The following is a 19057-nucleotide window of genomic DNA, read 5'->3' as shown; positions in this document are numbered from 1 at the left end:
CTACTCATGAGAATGGGAGGCAACGGGGTCTGGTGAGTAATTTTCCTAAGGGAAAATGGCACCTTTATCACGGTGGTGGTAGATTTAAGGGGTTTCACTGTTAAAAAGCATCTACAGTGGTGTGATACACTGATATGGACATTCACGATTATTATTTTCATCTTTATTTACATTTTTTTTCTCTTTTTTGATGTGCTACTGTGGAATATCATTGAGTTTAATATCTTTTTTTTTTCACCTTGAGTGAATAGAGATATACTGTTAGTGTATGTAACTCCCCTGCCAAGTTCAAGCCTGTATATATTGTGCTCCGCACCAGAGGCGTAACTAGAACCTTTAGGGCCACGGTGCAAGAATCCATGAAGGGCCCCGTGACCCCTTGCTGGGCCCCTTCCCTTCAAGCCTGGGGCTCTTCCCACTGATCCTGGGGCCCTTTACTCTTGTTGCGGGGCCCTTTATTATGGTCCCGCAGTGGGACCCTTTCACAAGTTCTGCAGTGGGCCCCCTTCCTGCCATCTTGGGGCCTCCCCACGGCGGTGGTGGAATGCCAGGGCCCGGTTGCAAGTGTGACCTTTGAGATCCTGGAAGTTTTATTTTTTGGTATTTTAATTGTATTATTTTTTATAATTTTTTTTTACTTTTTTACAGTGTCACTGACTAGGACTCTGTCCATTCAGAAAAGGAAGGAGCTGGTAAATTACATATTTACCAACCCCTTCCTGGTTTTCTATTGTGACACATCCCCTGCAGCAGCCGGCACGAGAGGGAAGGGAAGGGAGCACAGTTGGGGGGGGGCAGTAGGGGGGGACCAGGGGAGCACACAGGGGCCCAGAAACAGCAGAACACAAGTGAACTGGATAGGAGGAGTGGCGGGGGCAGCATACAGAGGAACCAATCTCCTCCATTTTCCTCCTGCAGCTACATGAGGAAAAAGAAGAAAAGTGATTTCTCTACATTCTGCCCCCACTTCCCCTCCTATCCAGGTGTACAGGGGAGCTGCACAGGCCCCCTGGAGCATGGGACCCAGTTGGAATTGCAACCCCTGCAACCCCTGTAGTTACGCCCCTGCTCCACACCACTCCACTCCACTCCACCAGATTTTCTAAAAACTGTGGTATCCATATCCTATTTCTGTAAAGGCACATCCAATCATATGAGAAATCACCAGATATTTTTGACCCTCTAAAAATAAGACTAGGTCGAAATGTACTTTGTTTCCAAAAGGAGTTTCCACCTTCTGCCACAACTACAATTCACTATAGCAGGGTTTCTGAACTGGGGTTCGCTGCGATCCACTGTCAGTCTCAGGCAGCACACAGATTGCATTTCCTCTGCTGACACATGCAATTTTGATAATAGAATGGTGCTAGTTATACTGACTATGAAGCTGAACTTCAGTAAACCTAAAAACTGTCCCTTGCAGTGGGACCCCTTCTCCCAGCACTGTAAGGCTACATTCACATTGAGCTGAGCATTTTCAGATGTTTTTTTCAATCATTTTTTTTAAAGAGTTTTTGAGTATTGTTTTGAGCAGATTTGCAAATATTATAGTCATTTTTTCAGGCGTTTTTTATTTAGGCCTTTTTGCTGTGGCCTATAGAAACCTGAACAGGGATCATTGAAATTAATAGGATTTTCCTTGTTGAGCATTTCTGAGCATTGAGTTAAAAAACACTGATGTGTGAATGGGGCCTAAGGGTTAAATGTGCATTTCTGTTACATGGGAATAGAAAGTACAGCTCAACAGGATTCTTTCCAGCTGCAAATCCAATGTCATGAAATCACTTCCCGTCGCCATTTTGCCAGTTGCAGGCACTCTGACATCAACACATACAATGCATGGACCAGCAGTCCTCCAATGTAAGTGAGTATGCCGAGGTCCCACCTACAATCTGAAGCACTAGAAAGTGAAAAAGAACCCCAGCTGCTTAGAAGTGAGGGATAAGGTAAATACAACTACTTTTTTTGCTCCACCCTGGAAAAAAAATAACCAAAAAAAAACAAAACAAGCATTTAACACTTGCAGTGCAGGGGGAGCCCTAACTTTAATGTGTGTTTTCAACCAAAATGTATTTTATAGTTTTGGATAGAGTAGAAAATGGTTAAATTCCCTGTCAAATTATCTATTTTATTTCTGCTTGTGTCCTGTTAAGGAGACTTCCCATCACTGCTCTGAAGACGCAACATTACTTAAACAGACATCTCCCCAAATTAGGGAAACTGACCTTTTAGGCAGTTCTGACCAGAAGGTAACAACCTAACAGATGTTTCAACCCTTCCGCAGTTTATTTGAAACAAAAAAATTGCTCTGGATCTACAGTATATTTAATTTAGCCAAACAAGGCTTACTTTACCCTAAGCTACTTGAAAGCGGGTATGGGCTTTTCCAAGGGGAATTTGGCCTATTACATCATAGCCAGAGCTCAGTATTACCTGGATTCTGTTATGTATCTCAGTTTGTGTGTAGCCACCCTACCCTAACAGGAATAACTCTTTAAATCTAGTTTTGCTGGGCTGTAGTCAACCTAAGATAAATTTAGGGTTTTTTGTTAATTTGGTCTTTCATTTTGTTTGCTTCTGCATGCTGTCAGGGAAACTCCCTGGCAATAGTGCAAAAGATTAGAAAAATAATTAGGCCTAAGACCTAAACTCACAGTGGCTTACTGGAGGTAGATTCCAATAAGGAATGGAGCATCCAGAAGGAAATTTGGTTGGTAGAGGGTACTGGGTAGATGAAATTTGGCTTAAACCTCTTGGAGTTCTGTGTCTCTCCTGGGAAGTTTTATGTTGCATCTGTTCTACAGTCCAAGATCCAAGGAACACAAGATGCCAGTTCGGCTTAAACAGCCATTTACCTGTAAAGATTGTCAATAGTGTTCTGAAGTGTATCGTTTGAGTGTTCTGAAGGCTATTCTGTGCCCTAGCCCTTTCTGATTGGAGTTTATGGTGGCATATAAACTCTTTAAGCATCTCAAAAGTGACTAGCACTATTTGGTCCACGTCATCACTACACTTCAAGAATCCTACTCTGGGGTAGTGTCAGACTACCTCACCTCTGAGGGTCCCTAAAAGCCTCAAGGAACAAAGGGGGTACTACCTGTGTAAATGCCTGTCCATCACAGTCTGATCATCACTGTCGGTTGCCCATGCATTTTAAAGCCTGTCAGTCTGAGTGAGTGTTCATTTAAATGAATTATATATATATATTTAACACTAAAAGAGACCACCTTGAACTGTGTTTGGGAGAAATGTAGTCAGCTACAGTCTCTTACATTTATTTGCAAAAAAAAAAGGAGTGCCCAGATGGGACTTTGAATGAGGTGCACGCAATAGTCACTACTATGGAATAATGAATGTCTTTGTTTATTATAAAAATTGTATAACATTTTATAATAATTTATTTTTATAATAAACAAATACATTCATTATTCCATAGTAGTGACTATTGCGTGCACCTCATTCAAAGTCCCATCTGCAATTGAATTAGGGATGGAGGTGCACACAATCGCTAGTGTCAGACCATTCCCCCTTTCTTTCTCTTACATTTATATGATATGGAGAACCTTTGTAAATCCTAATACTGTTATGATTTATAGCAGGAAGAACATTATCCTAGTTTTAATCTAAAATGATTCTGGTATGACCGATGAAACCTGGAATATATGGAAAATGTGGTTGTAGGCAAGCACATTCTGGAAGTGTTTAGTTTCTGGTAATAAGTGCCATAACTGTACCATACTACCCATTTCACAGTAACTAACAATACAGGGATCCAAGGTTTTTCGGCTAGTCAAAAAGTAAATTCCAAGCATAAGTACTTTTACAGTGTTGGATAAGTACCATATCTGAATTCAAGCACCTGATAATGATGGAATTACTAAATTTACTGTCTACATATTGTATGAAAAATTGCCTATATTAATGACAGTATTGACAGTATAGAAGATGGTTTTATTAAAAATGTTAATGGCCAACTCCTTTCAAAATGGATATTCTAGTTTTAGATAAACCCTGATGGGTTGAATTCACTTATTGTTGGATGATTTGTGTTTTCTCCACCCTACCATGCTATAGTGAATTAGAAGAGGAAGCACAACACTGTTATTTGACTTTGAAATAGCAGTAACGGTACTGGGCTACTTTAGTTCTCAAGAGACATTAAAGAGACATTAAAAAACAATCTTTTATTGAACTTGCTAACAAGTATCAGTTTATGAGGGCATGACTGTTAACACTAAGGCTAGGTTCACACTAATACGGACAGTGCGTCCCATGTTTGCTCAAGCACTGCAGCCTATTCATTTGAATTTGCATGCACCTTTTTAAAAACCTGGCCGCAGGTCAAAAGTTCAGTTCCTGTACCCGTGATCGAGCGGCGGGCTGAGATTTGTGGGGGTGCCGTTTAATCGCAAGTGCGATTCAGCTGTGGGTGTTTGCAGGTGCAGGAATCAATGTGATTCCTGTACCTGCAACTGGAACACACCGTATGGGCTAGTGTGAACCTAGCCTTAAAGCGGTATACCAGCCTCCCCCTCCAAAAATTTAAAGTCAGCAGCTACACATACTGTAGCTGCTGACTTTTAATATTTGGATACTTACCTGTCCTGGAGTCCAGCGATGTCTGCACCGCAGCCAATGTTTCCATGGGCTGTCGGGTGCTGCCACCACTATTGCCGGTGGGGGAACCAGGCATTGAAGCCTTACAGCTTCATGGGAGGGTCCCTAATGTGCATGTGTGAAGCGCGCTGTGCATTCAGATTGGCTTTGCGTAGGGGGAAGGAGGAGGGCCAAACTTCTGAGGGACAGCGCCGCGGCACTGTCTCCCGGAATTGGGGAAGTGTTCCTGTCAAAAACACCTGTTTCCCCCTCCCCCCTGAAAGGTGCCAAATGTGTCACCAAAGGGGGGGAGAAAGCAAATGAGCGGAAGTTCCACTTTTGGGTGGAACTTGGCTTTAAGCTGGCTATAAACTAGTAAAATTTCTGTTGAATTTTTTTGTTTTAGAAACAAATATTAATATTCTAAATATTAGTGGGGTCAAACCAACAATCGATTTCTACTAAAAAAAAATCTGAACAAAGTGGGATGGAAATTTTTCTCAAATTAATGAATTTCCAACAGGGTATGGGGATTTCGTCTAGTCATCAAATGTACAAAGAATTTTCCAACAAATGCTCCTACCAACATTAGTACCTTTTTTTTTTTTTTTTTTAATAACAAACATGTTATACTTACCTACTCTGTGCGATGGTTTTGCACAGATCAACCCCCATCCTCTTTTTTTTTTTTTTGGGTTACCTGCTGGCACCCCTGGCTCCTCCAACCTGTTCTTGCTTTGGGGGCACTTATTGCTTTGGGGGCACTCGGACTCACTCCTGAGCCACGCTCTGTGTGTCCACTGACATACACAGTGCGGCACAGTGCAAAGACCCCGCCCCCTTTTCCCAAAGGCTGTGATTAACAGCAGCAGGAGAGAAATAGAGAGCAATGATGCTATTCTTGTGCACAGTTCTAGATGGACATCAGGCTCAGGTAAGTATTAAGGGGGCTGGGGGAGGGGGAGCTGCACAGAGAAGATTTGTTACTTTAATTCATACAATGCGTTAAGGTAAAAAAACTTCTGCCTATAGAACCACTTTAAGTAAGTCCTGAAAATATATATTTTTTATATTCTACCAACAAGATAAAAATGCATCTTGATTTGTAAACAAAAACAGGAGCATTTTAATTTCACACTTAAAAAGAAGCCACAGAAAATCTTGGAGAAGAATCTTCTTTAATAATGAAAGAAGTTGACAAGTGGGAATGGTGAGCAGGAAGTCAATTACTCAGGAAGCCAATAATATTTTAGGCATTAGATCAATTTATACAGCTCTAGATATAGCTGCTAAATGTTTTTAGTATAATATCAACTGCTGTTAGATGGTTTTCATACAGTGTAGTGATTCTGCACAACATAAGCAAATCTTGTTGAATTATTATAAGGCCAAGCTCTTTATTTTCAAAACTAAGTGCTAAAAAGAATTGAATAAGCTATGGGAAACTCCATTTATTTTGTACCTACATACACTACCCAGGCCTCCTCATACTTCACCTACCATTAGTAGATGTAAAATGTACCTATAAGGAAAAACGTTATACTCACCTTACCCTGCCTTTGGGACCTAGACAAGCATAGCATGCACTTCTTCTGGCTAGATCCTTGGAAATACAGAGCAGTTAACATTACGGGGAGAAGATACTCTTGCAACAGCCTGGATAGTCTTCTACCAGGATTTCCCCTGCTCTTTATTCCCCAGGAATCCCCAGAAAGGACAGCGATGTCTCACTCAGTGATACTGAAGATGAGGGTAAGTCTAAATGTAACTTTTTTTTTACCGTTACGTTTTACACTTACTAATAGGTGGTTTGTAAAGGCAGAGGGTGCCCAGACAATCTGAGTTCACCTTGCATTGTACTTCAAGGTCCACTTCAAACCAGATATGAAGTAGATACATCTACTGACACTAGATGTCTACTTTATTACCAAAAGTATTGGGACGTCTGCCTTTACACGCACATGAACTTTAACCGGTTGCCGACCGCCGCAAGTGCATATACTGCGGCGGTCAGCCCCTGGCCAGGCAAAGTGATGTACCAGTATGTCACTAGCCTGTCACTTCCTTGTGAGGCTAAAGCGGGCGAGCGCGCGCCCGCGGAGGCGCATGCCCGCCCCGGCTCGTCCCCTGGGAAGTCCGTGCGTGTGACCGGCGGACCCGATGTCTGCTGGTCACTCGCGATCGTCCGCCGTGAAGGGAGAAAGGCAGGCGGCTGATGTAAACATGCCGCCTGTCATTCTCCCCTGTGTAGGAATGGTGATCATATGGTTCTACTATGTAGGACTGTTGATCACTGTTCCTACACCAGTAGCCATGTCCAATCACTGTAAGAAGCACGCCCCTAGGGACACACTTAACCCCTCCTTCCCCAATAAAGTTAACCCCTTCCCTGCCAGTGTCATTTTGCAGTAACAGTGCATATGTATAGCACTGATTACTGCAGTAATGTCACTGGTAACCCCAAAAGTGTCAAAAATGTCAGTCAAGGGTCCGATCTGTCTGCCGCAATGTCGCAGTACCGCAAAAAAACGCAAATCGCTGCCATTACGCGTTAAAAAAAACACCAAAAATGACAGAAATCTTTCCCTTAGTTAGTAAACACAATACCTTTTGCGCAAACCAATCAAAATACGCGTTTTGCGATTTTTTTTACCAAACATATGTAGCAGAAAACAAATTGGCCAAAAATGTTAAAAAATTTAGATTTTTACATTTTTTCGGGAATTTCATATAAAAAAAATGTGAAAAATATTATTTTTGCAAAATTGACGCTGTTTTTTTGTTTATAGCGCAAAAAGTAAAAATCGCACAGGTGATCAAATACCACTAAAAGAAAGCTCTGTTTGTGGTCAAAGGTACAGCGTCGCACGACCGCGCAATTGTCCGTTAAAGTCACGCAGTGCCGAATCGCAAAAAAAGCCCTGGTCAGGAAGGGGGTAAAATCTTCCGGGGCTTAAGTGGTTAATAGCATCCCAGTCTTAGTCCATAGGATTCAATACAATGTTGGCTCACCCTTTGTAGCTTTAACAGCTTCAACTCTTCTGGGAAGGCTGTCCACAAGGTTTAGGAGTGTGTCTATGGGAATGTTTGACCATTCTTCCAAAAGTGCATTTGTGAGGTCAGGCATTGATTTTTGGACGAGAAGCCTGGCTCGCAGTCTGCAGTTTAATTCATTCCAAAGGTGTTCTATCGGGTTGAGGTCAGGACTCTGTGCAGGCCAGTCAAGTTCTTCCATTCCAAACTCGTTTATCCATGTCTTTATAGACCTTGGATATGTCTTTAAAAATATCCAATGCCAATCTGTTTAGCGGGAGGGAGGGTTACAGTTTCAGCCATGTTTTTATTGCTGACCCTGTCTTGATAACCCTTTGTCACTGGTGGAAGAAATGAGCAGAATTCCCAGTAGAAAACCTTTCCTAACTTTTCTTTGGGAATTTGATAGGCATGTTTTCAACAAATGTTAATGTATATTACCTAGTAAAGGGTTTTCCCCCAGAATTCCTACAACTGAGACCACAAAATAAAAGTAGGGTGGGATGCTTTAACTAATTTTTGTCTGTGTGCATATTTTTGGAACTTTTTAAATAAATGTAAAAACAATTTTACAAAGAGAAATATTTACCATTTATTTTGTATTAAATCTACTTAAACAGGTGTTAAAAACACATATGTATCATACATGGCTGCTGTTTCATTGTATTAGTCAGCTACATCTGATTTTACTAAATGCAAAAAAAAAAAAAAAAAAAAACAGGGAGAAATTAGCCAATCATACAGAAGCTGTCACGGTAATCACTATGACAGAGGCATTTGGAGGGGACTATGGGCTAGCCATCTACCCACTGATTATGGCCCATGGAGGAGACCAGGGATTTTGTCTGCTTCTCCCAGTCAGAGCATGGAAAAGAGCTAAGTTCAGCTTCTGATCTCATGGAGAAAGCAGATAATTTTCTAATGATTGACAACAACATGATGAATGCTGAGAGCGAGGCTTGTGTTAATTCTCTGAATAAAGACAATAAACCTTCCCTTCTGAAATGTATGGAAAGTTGTAACATTAATCGTATACAGGTTAATGGTCAGAGGAAATATGGTGGCCCTCCTGCAGACTGGGTTGGAGAAACTCCTCCACTTGGGACAGAAATATTTATCTACAATCTCTTAAAGATAAACAAATTTCACTTTTCCAGTTTTTCAGTTTTGTAGTGGACAGATTACACAAATGAAAGCCAGACACCTGAAATATAGCATGTGCAATGTACTTTGTGTATCCAGGGCTGTGGACTTGTTGCTCATATGGGATGGTCTCCCTGACTAATCAAAATCGGTTTGGGTGCCTGGCTGTTGATTAGCTTACTGTTAATTAGATCACTGCTTTATTGGGGTGCTGTTAGCTGCTAGCTGTTCATTAGATGTACTGTTAGATGTACTGGTGATAATACTGTTTAAAGTTTGCATTATTTAGGATAATGTGATCTTATCTGATTTTGTATGGTATATATTCTGTGTAAATTTGCAATACAGTGAGATTCTGTTTGCACCTAAGCTAGTGTCATCTAGTTTTTGGGTGCAATTCCCAGCTATATTACCTTGTTCCTGGGTTCCTGCGGTGAAGAAGAAGTGTTTGGCAGGGTGCCAGGCAGTACATCACATTTGGTGGCACCAGTGGAATCTGCTTCCTCCCTATGGGCAATCCAAACCACATCTGGGACACAGTTTTGGGTGATATTGGAGAAGTGTTCCATGGAAGCAGAATTCCAGTGGAAAATGCAAGAAACGTTCGCCCAGTATGGAGAGCCTGATTCTGCCCGAGATGTGCTGAAATTGAGAGACGCAATCTTCCAGAAGCTCTGAAGGGAGGCTCTCCAAGTGGAGCAAGACTGTTATGTAAAGATGCTCCCTATGGCCTTGGATTGGTACTGGTTGCAGCTGGACTTAGGTATACAGTTCCTAGGAGAGCATCCCCGGGGAGAACGGCTGATGGAGCTGGATAGGCTGCTTCAGACGGAACTGATGCAGGACAATGGATATCAGGTGCTGCAATGGTATACTCTCAAGTTTGTACATGGCTGAAGGATGATATTTCCATGGAGGGCTATGATTTGGATGGTCCAGGACTGTTAAAGAGAACCCAGGAAGATCCAGACTTTGGAAGTACAGCCGAGTGGCGGAGATATGACTTCCAGGATTTTAGGGAAATGGATATTCCCAACCATCTTGGATTGCAAGAAGATTTTGATTTTTTAATACTGTAAGAGTGGGAGCTGGAATAGGCATACAAAGGGCTGTTCGACACTGCTCAACAGTACGCCCCAGTGACCTGTGATGCAGCCGGGGAGAGGAGATAGTGAATCTCAATCCCCAGCCACCAGCTCCAGAGACCAGGGATTTAATAGACTTTTCTGCTGATTAGGAATACCCAGTGAGCCTCCAGCAGAACAGCTGGCATCCATGCAGAACATCGTTGAGCTCTTCCCAGCACCAACAGCAGCTTTGGCCTTCCTGAAAGAAGAGACCTTTCCCCCACACAACCAACAGGGACATGGGATTTTATGTTGGCAGCATCTGTGGAGTTAAACAAACTTCTACAGCGGGGAAGAAGCAGCTCTTTGGCGGAGGCATCCAGGTGGGGTGCCAGGCGGTCCATCACAGAAGCATTTAATTTTTTTTTTGGTGCTGAATGTATTCAATGTACAATCCACCCAAACTACCAAGATAGCATGCTACTGTGCTGCAAGTTTGAAAATGACTTGCTAAGCTATTGCTAGACTTGCCAGGCTTCACAAGTTTGTTGTACAATTGCAGCAAGTCCGCATTGCATGACTCCAGATCAACATTCTTTGCAAAATTCTGCAAATCTGCTGCAAGTTCTGGTTCAGTTATGTTGTGTAACAGTCAGCCCACCACAGGGGTCACTGTGGCTGAATTGTCATGCTGTAGACTTGCAGAGCTCTTGCTGTAGACTCACCACTGCAACTTTGCTCTTGTTAGAGACTTGCCACACAAATTTGCTACAAATTGCAAAAGTGTCAACTAGAACTTGTGCTTCAAGTGCTCTACAAGTGTATGACTTGCCAGTGAAAATGTGTAGCAAGTTAACAGGCTTACAATTCAACACTGCCACAAATTTGTGTCAAGTTATCTTTGCTATCTGGGTGGTTAGTCTTTGCAAAGGTTATATTTCAGCTATAAATTGGTATTAAACCCACAGTGATATATTGCTCTTTACATTAAAATACACTCAAATGTCATAAGTTTCCCCTTCCTGCCTCCCACTGTTCAGTGTTTTCCCAAACTGTAGGACAGTGAGCGTGGCTTTGTGCACATCAGGAATTGAAATCTTCAGTGCTACATGTACTATGACTCTTTGTGCGCTGCCTCTAGCTCTCCAGTTTTGTGTTCAGCTGACATATGTGTAGTACCATAGACCAATAGTGCGGGCACAGTAATAGCAGCTTACTGAGCAATCGTTGGACAAACACAGAGCTAGCAGCCCATACTGTGCCTGTGTCAATAAAACACAGAGCCAGAGCACTGCCCCTCCACCCCCCCCCCCCCCAAACACACACCAATGGACATGTAAATTTCTTCCTGTTTGTGCGCCTGTCAGGGTTTTTCCTGGGAGGCCTTGCAAGGCAAAGGAGTCACCCCATAGCTGAGAGCTTCACACACAACACACTTTCAAAGGCTATTATTATTAAGGCTAATATGCTTTTAACACTGCACAAAAAGAGGACAGGAAAAACTACTGACGTAAAGTAGGATGCTACTTTTCTCCTTTTTTAATTTTTATTAAGGTTTTAACAACACTTTAATACATTTACAAGTGACTTTTTGTGGGCTACATTCTGCTTTCAGCAGCAAGATACAACCTTAGTTCCTGACCCTGCTCATGCCCACTTTGGACTTTCACTCTCCTTTCGAACAAAGGAGAAATCCCTGTTCTTCAAACCAATTCTCTATAATATAAAATAAAGGAAAAATCCCAAAGAAAAAGTGGGACCTCTGTGTAATTGCTGTGGCTAGAGATCTGGCATGAGAATGTAGGAGCAACGCTAACACCGACCAAATTCCTGAGAAACATTCGATGATTTAATGCTCCAAGATCTACTAAATATTTTGGTGGACTGCACATGTGTATTTTGAATTACTTACCATACATTTGTACCACTTTGTACAGCAACAGGGGAGAGAACTAAGATAAAAATGTATAAAACAATAATTCTCAGTATAAGTATTAAAATATTTCTAGGTGACACAATGGGAGGTTTTCATATGCCTGGCCAATCAAATCTATGTCATGTGAGGCAGCCATATAATTCCATAACCAACAAATGTCCCTTGAACATTTTCATCAGGCTGTAGTGCAAGGACATTGTGACGCAAATACAGTAGTTATTGGTAATTTGTAAAGAGTGTTCTACCCATTAAAAGGATAGCTTCTTTGCGCTTTGTTATATGGTATGAGTAACATGATAGAAAGACATAAAAAAAATATGTTGCGCATAGTTAGAGCTCATTTGTTATGTATTAGTCAGAAGATGATTCAGAGGGCATTTGTTCAGTGTAATACATGCAACTTTAACACATGGATTTTAGAAAATTACTGACTGAAAGCCAGTGCAGAATGTCTATGGTGTTATCACAATCAATTAGCATGACATATACCTTGTGCAGCTGAAGTCCCTTCTCAGAGCTCAGAGCCATGGACAGGAAAGAGGCTTTTATCACATCTCCGATGTCTCCAACATACAGCTATCAAAAGTCGTCACATGTAAAATTATTTCTAGATTAGTGTATTTATTTACATAGTTAAAAAAAAAAAAAAAAAAAAAAGATTACATCAGCATTCAAATATCCTCAAGCGTTTAAAAAGAATGTACTGTATCCTGAATAGTATAAGCAAAGATGATTAGTGCCCCTCTGCATAAACTCTTGTTTACCAGCCATTATAGAGCACAATAATATCCTAATTGTCATGCCACAATACCAGACTGTGCCAAATGAAATATGTGCCAAATGAAATATGAATATACGTTTTCCAGTACTAATACAATTTGGCTTCTGCAGAATATCGCAACTTTCTTGATGACACCATATGGCATTTTAACATTCTCCTGGATGGAGGGAAGCAATAACTGACCAGACGGATTCCATGAGGAGCTCTTTCACTTGAAGGAAGCTATTGAGAACCTTTAGATTCAGGATGCTGGCCTTGGAGATAGGGAACGATGTTTGAAAAGAGACTCTTTCCTTTTCTAATAAAAGGGCTTTATAGATCCACCAGTCTTTTTGGTGATGCTGATTTCTTTGATAGCATGAAGCAGGGTGGGGGGCAAAAACCTAAATTCTAGGTTGTAGACTTTGGATGCAATGGGGTTGATATACTAAAGACAAATATGCCCTTCTCTTTGCTAGACAAGTTGCATTTTGCAAGGGTACTTGCCCCAGAGCTTAGTAAATGAAATCTCACTTTCCAAAAATAACTAATAATATGCAAGGAAAATTTTTACTGCACATGATTTGATGATGGATGTCAGCATAGCTTTATCTCATTCACTAAGCTCTAAGACACATTGTGAATAGTCTTTCTGCCTTTAGTAAATTAACCTTAATGTCCTGGCTGTAGGACATGGGAGGAAAGGCTGAGCGGTCTACATATGGTCCAGAATGAATGGTGCACACATGTGCAGCACAACCCGCTCACCAAGCATGAGGCTGTGTAGACCCAACAGGAGTGCATGGGCAAATTAGAAAAATGGTGCACCTGACACTCCTGTGCTAACCCCTTATGAGACTGAGAAGAGCAAAAAAAAAAAATACATACAGGATCGGGGGACAGGCCCCATCCAGCTTGACTCTGCCGTCCTGCTGAGTAGACTTTTCAAGGGGTCTTCAGGGACAGGGTTCCAACAGACAAGTGCACTGCGGCCCTGGATCTGTAAGGCACACTGTGGCTAACTCATATGATACACCAAGGGTGTCTAGGAGATTCCCTAAAGCAGAGTCAAATTCCCTGTCCAGCTCTCCTAGAGTAACTGCCGGTCTCCTGGAATCTCCTCCATGCTCCTGAGACTGTGCTGGGAGACACAGAAAACCTTATGGCAAGTATTGATGGAAAGCACATTACAGGCAGGTTAACCATTGATATTGCCCTTAGCAACCAGTCAGCTGCTCTCTTAATTTTCCTATCTGCCCTATAAACATAAGCCTAAAACACCAAGACTCTGTTCACACTAGTGTGACTCCAAAGCCGTGTGATTTTGAGTGCAACTTTGATATTTCTTTGACGTGACTTTACACTCTCAGGCACTCAAGTCACAAGAAAGTTGAATCAAAGTAGTGCTGGAACCTTTTCAAAGTCGCTGCGACTTTAAATCGTATAGATTAAAATGGGTACCATTGAAATCAATTGGCTGCAACTTGTGTGAACGGAGCCAAACAGATTATTTTGGCCAACACAGGTAATTATTCTATAGGACACTATTTTTTGTGAGGGCAATTTGTTTGACACATTTACGTTAATAGCGGAAGTGGGTTATCAGTTATATGATGTTCTGATCAGCTACTTTGTTAGCACTTACCAGAAAAGGATGATAGTGCAGATTCATCACCTTGTGCAATTGTGATTTCCCAGCTTTACCATACACAACAACAGACAGATCCAAATCTTCTTCCGCTGGTGTGCCAAGCACTTGTAGCTGCCATCGTCCTTGGGTTAGAGTGCTGAAAGATTTTATCTCATTCAGTTCTGCTGCTGATTCTGTATAGAGGGAAAAAAAGTGTGAACTAAATAGGAGAGCAGAAAAGAAGAAAAGAAGAAGAGGAGGACATATGGCTAGATTAAATATTAAACAGGATGTAGCTAGGGAAGTAGGTGTAGGGGACTTGATTATGACTGATGGGATCCATAGTTACAGAACTAGTTACATTGTTAAATTGGAAAAAGTGCATATCAAATAAGCTCAACATTTTAAACCCTTTGGAAAAAAAAAAGTATCTTACATAGTCTACTTGCCAGCTTGCTTTTTTGGAGAACATTCTCCCCTGACTACATAATGTAAGTGAAAAAAAAGAGTTAAGGTACCATTAACATGTAAACAGTGGCAGAACTACCAGGGTCGCAGCAGTTGCAATGGGCCCTGGAGTTATGCCACTGTGGGGGGGGGCCCGCCGTTCTGTCGCTGCGAGGGGCGGGGACCATGCCTGCCTGTTCTGTCACAAGGAGGGGGCCTGCGCCCGCTTGCTCTGTCACTGCGGGGGGGGGGGGCGCCCCTGCCCACCTGTTCTGTCAGTGAATTAGAACCTGTACTGACAGTCCCTCCTACCTCGCACGGATAGGAGACTGCCAATCTTCTCCTCCTGCCCCTCTCCTGTGTGCCCTGTGGGAAGTGTAAATGATCACATTCAGCTGCTGAGCTTCACCCTTCCTGCTATGCACACAGGAGAGGGGCGGGAGGAGAAGGAGCAGATCAGTTATCTTCTATCTGTGCGAGGTAGGAGGGACTTTCAGTGCAGGCTCTGAGTCTGAGATTGTATGAGAGAGACACTCTCAGCTCAGAGTACTGATAAGTGGCACTGATAGGCAGCATTGATGATCACTGATAAGTGGCACTGATTAGCAACATTGATGGACAATGATAGGCAGCATTGATGGGCACTGATAGGCAGCATTGATGGGCACTGATAGGTGGCATTGATGAGCACAACGTGGCATGAATAGACCGTATTGATGAGCACTGAAAAGTGGCACTGATGGGCAGCACTGATAGGCAATACTGATAAACACTGATAGGTGGCACTGATCGGCGGCATTGATGAGCACTGAGCGGCGACACTGATAGGCAGTATTGTTGAGCACTTATTGGTGGCACTGATAGGCAGCATTCATGAGCACTGATAGGTAGCACTGATGGCGTTGCACTGATAATCAGGACACTGATGATCAGAACCCTGATTATCAGTGTAAACAATGTACTGACAGTCTTGCTGGTTAATGGCTCTCCTTTCCTCACAAAGCCACAGTGTGGGAAGAAAGGAGTGTCGATAATCAAAAAGTCTGTTTAGCTGTTTCAGGTAATCACATGGTAAAGGGCCACTGTGATTGTACGAAGAACACAGCACTCACAGAGCATGCTGGATGAGTGCCCCATGGGGCACATGGGAGGCAGGATTCTGGGAGGATGTCCATGGACGCCCTCCCAGAACTTGAAGCCCGGAGCTCAGATGGAAAGGGGGTCAGGGGGGCCCTTCATGGTTTCTTGCACCGAGGCCATGAAGGTTCTAGTTATGCCTCTGCATGTAGACTATCTGCTAGAAAAAGTTGTTTTTCGACCTTCTCTGTTGACAATCTATTGTGTTTGTTCTACAGAGTGTACAGTGAAATGTATTTTCAGACTTTAAACAGCCAGTATGGAAGATGTGATTTTAAAAGAACTTCATTGATATGGGCATTCAGTGAGATGGCCTGGTCACCATGGCTGGCCAACATGCTGAAAACTGCACCACCTGTTACAGAGGACAAAAAAAAAGCCATGAATAGATTGATGTTTTCCTTAGAGCAGGGGGTAGAGAGACATCTGCTCATCTTCTATGGTACCCTGATTGCTATTTCTCAAACTACTGGCACTTGAGAATAAAGTAGCTCATTTGTGGTTAACACCTTCCCTTGCTTCCTTTTCTAGACAAACATTTTCACAGCTTGACAATGCCTTACAACGCTGCGAGATTAAGTTAGGATAAATAATCTTTATTGTGTTCAGATTCTCAGCTTTTCATGGGCTAAGAGTTTATTTAAGACGTAAGTGTGATGGAGACATAGTTATTTAAGCTGCTGTGAAGAGGGCTGGTGGCTAGTGCAGGCCACTCGTTGCATAAAAATGTCCTGGCTGGAATTTAACAGATTCACTGCAATTAATTTGGGTAGTGGGTGGTGGTTGTAGTGGGAATTCAGGGGAGATGCTTAGGTCCAAAGACGATGGTAGATTTGGGCCAAGGTACACTAGCTGACCAAAGGTCTGTGGACACCTAACCATCATACCTCTTTGAGCCTGTTGGACATCTCATTACAAAATCATGGTCTTTAATATGGCCCTTTATTTGTGGCTATATCAGCCTCCATTCCTCTGGGAAGACATTCCACGTGATTTTGGATTGTGCTTGTGTGAATGTGTGCCTATCCAGCTAAAAGAGCATTTGTGAGGTCAGTTATTGATGTTGGATAAGAGGAACTGGCTCATGATCAGCATTTCAATTCATCCCAAAGGTGTTCAGTAAGGTCGAAGACAGGGTTTTGTGCAGGCCACCTGGTTCTTCCATAGCAAACATATCAAACAATGTCATTATGAACTTGGATTTAAGCACAGGGGCACAGTCATGGTGAAACAGAAAAGGCCTTCCTAAAACTGTTGCCACAAGAATGGAAGCACACATTTGTCTAAAATGTCTTTGTATGCTGTTACATTACCAGTAACTTTCATTAGAAACTCCTGAACTCACATGTTTTGCCATATAGGGGTTTATATACTAAAGCTAGAGAGTGCAAAATGTGACACAATGCTTCATAGAAACCAATCAGCTTCCAGGATTTATTGCCAAAGTATAATTAAAGAAGCCGAGGTTAGAAGCTTATTGGTTTCTATGCAGAAATGTGACTATTTTTGCACACTCTATCTTTAGTAAATAAACCCCATAGTGTATTAATTATTATAGTACTAGAACCAATCTCAAACAACAGGCCTACAATTCACATGCCCCATTGCAAGTTTTTGTAATTCCCCAACCCAACCTGTGGGTTCTGTGTGTTGAGAAGATACCTCTGAGTATAGAAATTACTTTATCTGAACTGTAACAACCATGCAAAAATAATAGCCTTTTCTAACTATCCAATCTGATATCAGAAGATTATTACTGCGCACAGCAAAAGAATGGCCATTGCCGAAAATAGGTCATTAAGATAGAATTAGTTTCCAAGGATGAAGAAGATTCTCATTAACTGCTCACCCAGATAACTCAATGTTGATGATTAATTTAAAGCAGAGATGAATTTGAAAATGAAATGTTTCTAAAAATCATTAAAATTTCAATATACCAAATAGTGTAAGATTTCCTTTAGGTACTGATTACAGAAATATGCAGAAGGTATTTAAAAGTCTTTACTTCTGTCACAAATTCAAAAAACCAACAACTTAATTTAACCAATGGCAATAGGAGGAGACATACAAGTTATCTCTTTATCCCAATGGCTGACTGCACATTTAGGAATGCTCTTGAATCTCAAAACATCCAATACTTAAAGAGTTATGTGCACCACCTTGCATATAGATGTTTATGGCTTTTATGCCAACAGCAATAGAGATGTGGAAAGCATTAGCATTTTATAGAACTGAGCTAGAATATTAATGAAATACAATAATTAGACAGGCTAAGGTAAGGGCTAAAAGTAACTAAAATGTGATCCACTAACGTACTTAAAAAGGACGGTTTGAGTTTTCCTACCTCATACTTCCATGTTTTGATGTTCAGGTTTGCCCCTCTAGGACAGGTGACTGAAGCAAACTACCAAGTTGGTCCACAAAAGTTGGTAATGCAGGAACTACGGTTATATACTGTATACTCAGTATACTCTGACCACCCCCACGTTCTATGCCTTACCAAAAATCCATAAAAATGCCTCCAATCACCCTGGAAGACCCATTATATCCGGCAGAGGAGCATTAACTGAAAATTCTAGTAAATTAGTCGATGAACATCTCAGACCACACGTAGTATGTCTACCATCATACGTTCAAGATACAATTCATTTTCTCCAAATTATAGATAATCTATACATCCCTGATAATGCATATTTAGTTAAGATAGATGTTGAAGCACTCTACAGCTCCATTCCCCATGAGAAAGGGTTAGTGGCCATCAAACACATCTTACTTCAGCGAGGCGAACAGGATTGGGCATATAATGAATTCATTCTATCTTTGTTGGATTTCATCCTCTCCAACAATGTTTTTACATTTAATGGATCCCACTACCTCCAGGTGCAGGGGGTTGTGATGGGGACAATCTGTGCCCCATCGTTTGCCAACCTGTACCTAGGGGAGTGGGAACATATGTTTCTTACTGACGAGGCCCTATCGATGTACACAGACCATATTATTTTATGGCACTGGTACATCGACAATATATTTATCATATGGGACGGGCAACCAGACCGAAAAATGCATGGTGTAGAGAGAATGAATTAAAAGGAATTCAACCTTTTGTTTACCATGTCATTTGACGCAAACCATGTAGCATTTGTGAATGTAGACATATATAGAGGGAAAAACAACGCCCTCTGCAGTAGCCTATATAGGAAGTCCACAGCTGGCAATACTATATTGCACGCTTCCAGCTTCCATCCCAAACCTTTAGTCAACTCAATTTTCTATAGCCAATATCTTAGAACCAGATAAAACTGTTCAGA

At 41.7% G+C, this 19057-nt stretch overlaps 1 protein-coding gene across 1 annotated transcript in view; it reads right to left on the bottom strand.

Moving 5' to 3' along the window:
* Window positions 1-19057, bottom strand: part of LOC309556825 (lipoxygenase homology domain-containing protein 1-like) — a gene marked incomplete at its 5' end in the record, with an annotated part of 436205 nt that overhangs the window by 90073 nt on the left and 327075 nt on the right. The window contains 2 exons of the mRNA XM_082259345.1: window positions 12265-12351; window positions 14181-14359. Coding sequence (XP_082115471.1) covers window positions 12265-12351; window positions 14181-14359 — 266 coding nt within the window. The remainder of the gene's footprint in view (window positions 1-12264; window positions 12352-14180; window positions 14360-19057) is intronic.

The sequence above is a fragment of the Pelophylax lessonae genome (assembly GCF_965119305.1).
Source record: "Pelophylax lessonae genome assembly, chromosome: 5".
Classification (NCBI taxonomy): Eukaryota; Metazoa; Chordata; class Amphibia; order Anura; family Ranidae; genus Pelophylax; species Pelophylax lessonae.
This window is presented reverse-complemented; position numbering and strand designations above follow the sequence as displayed.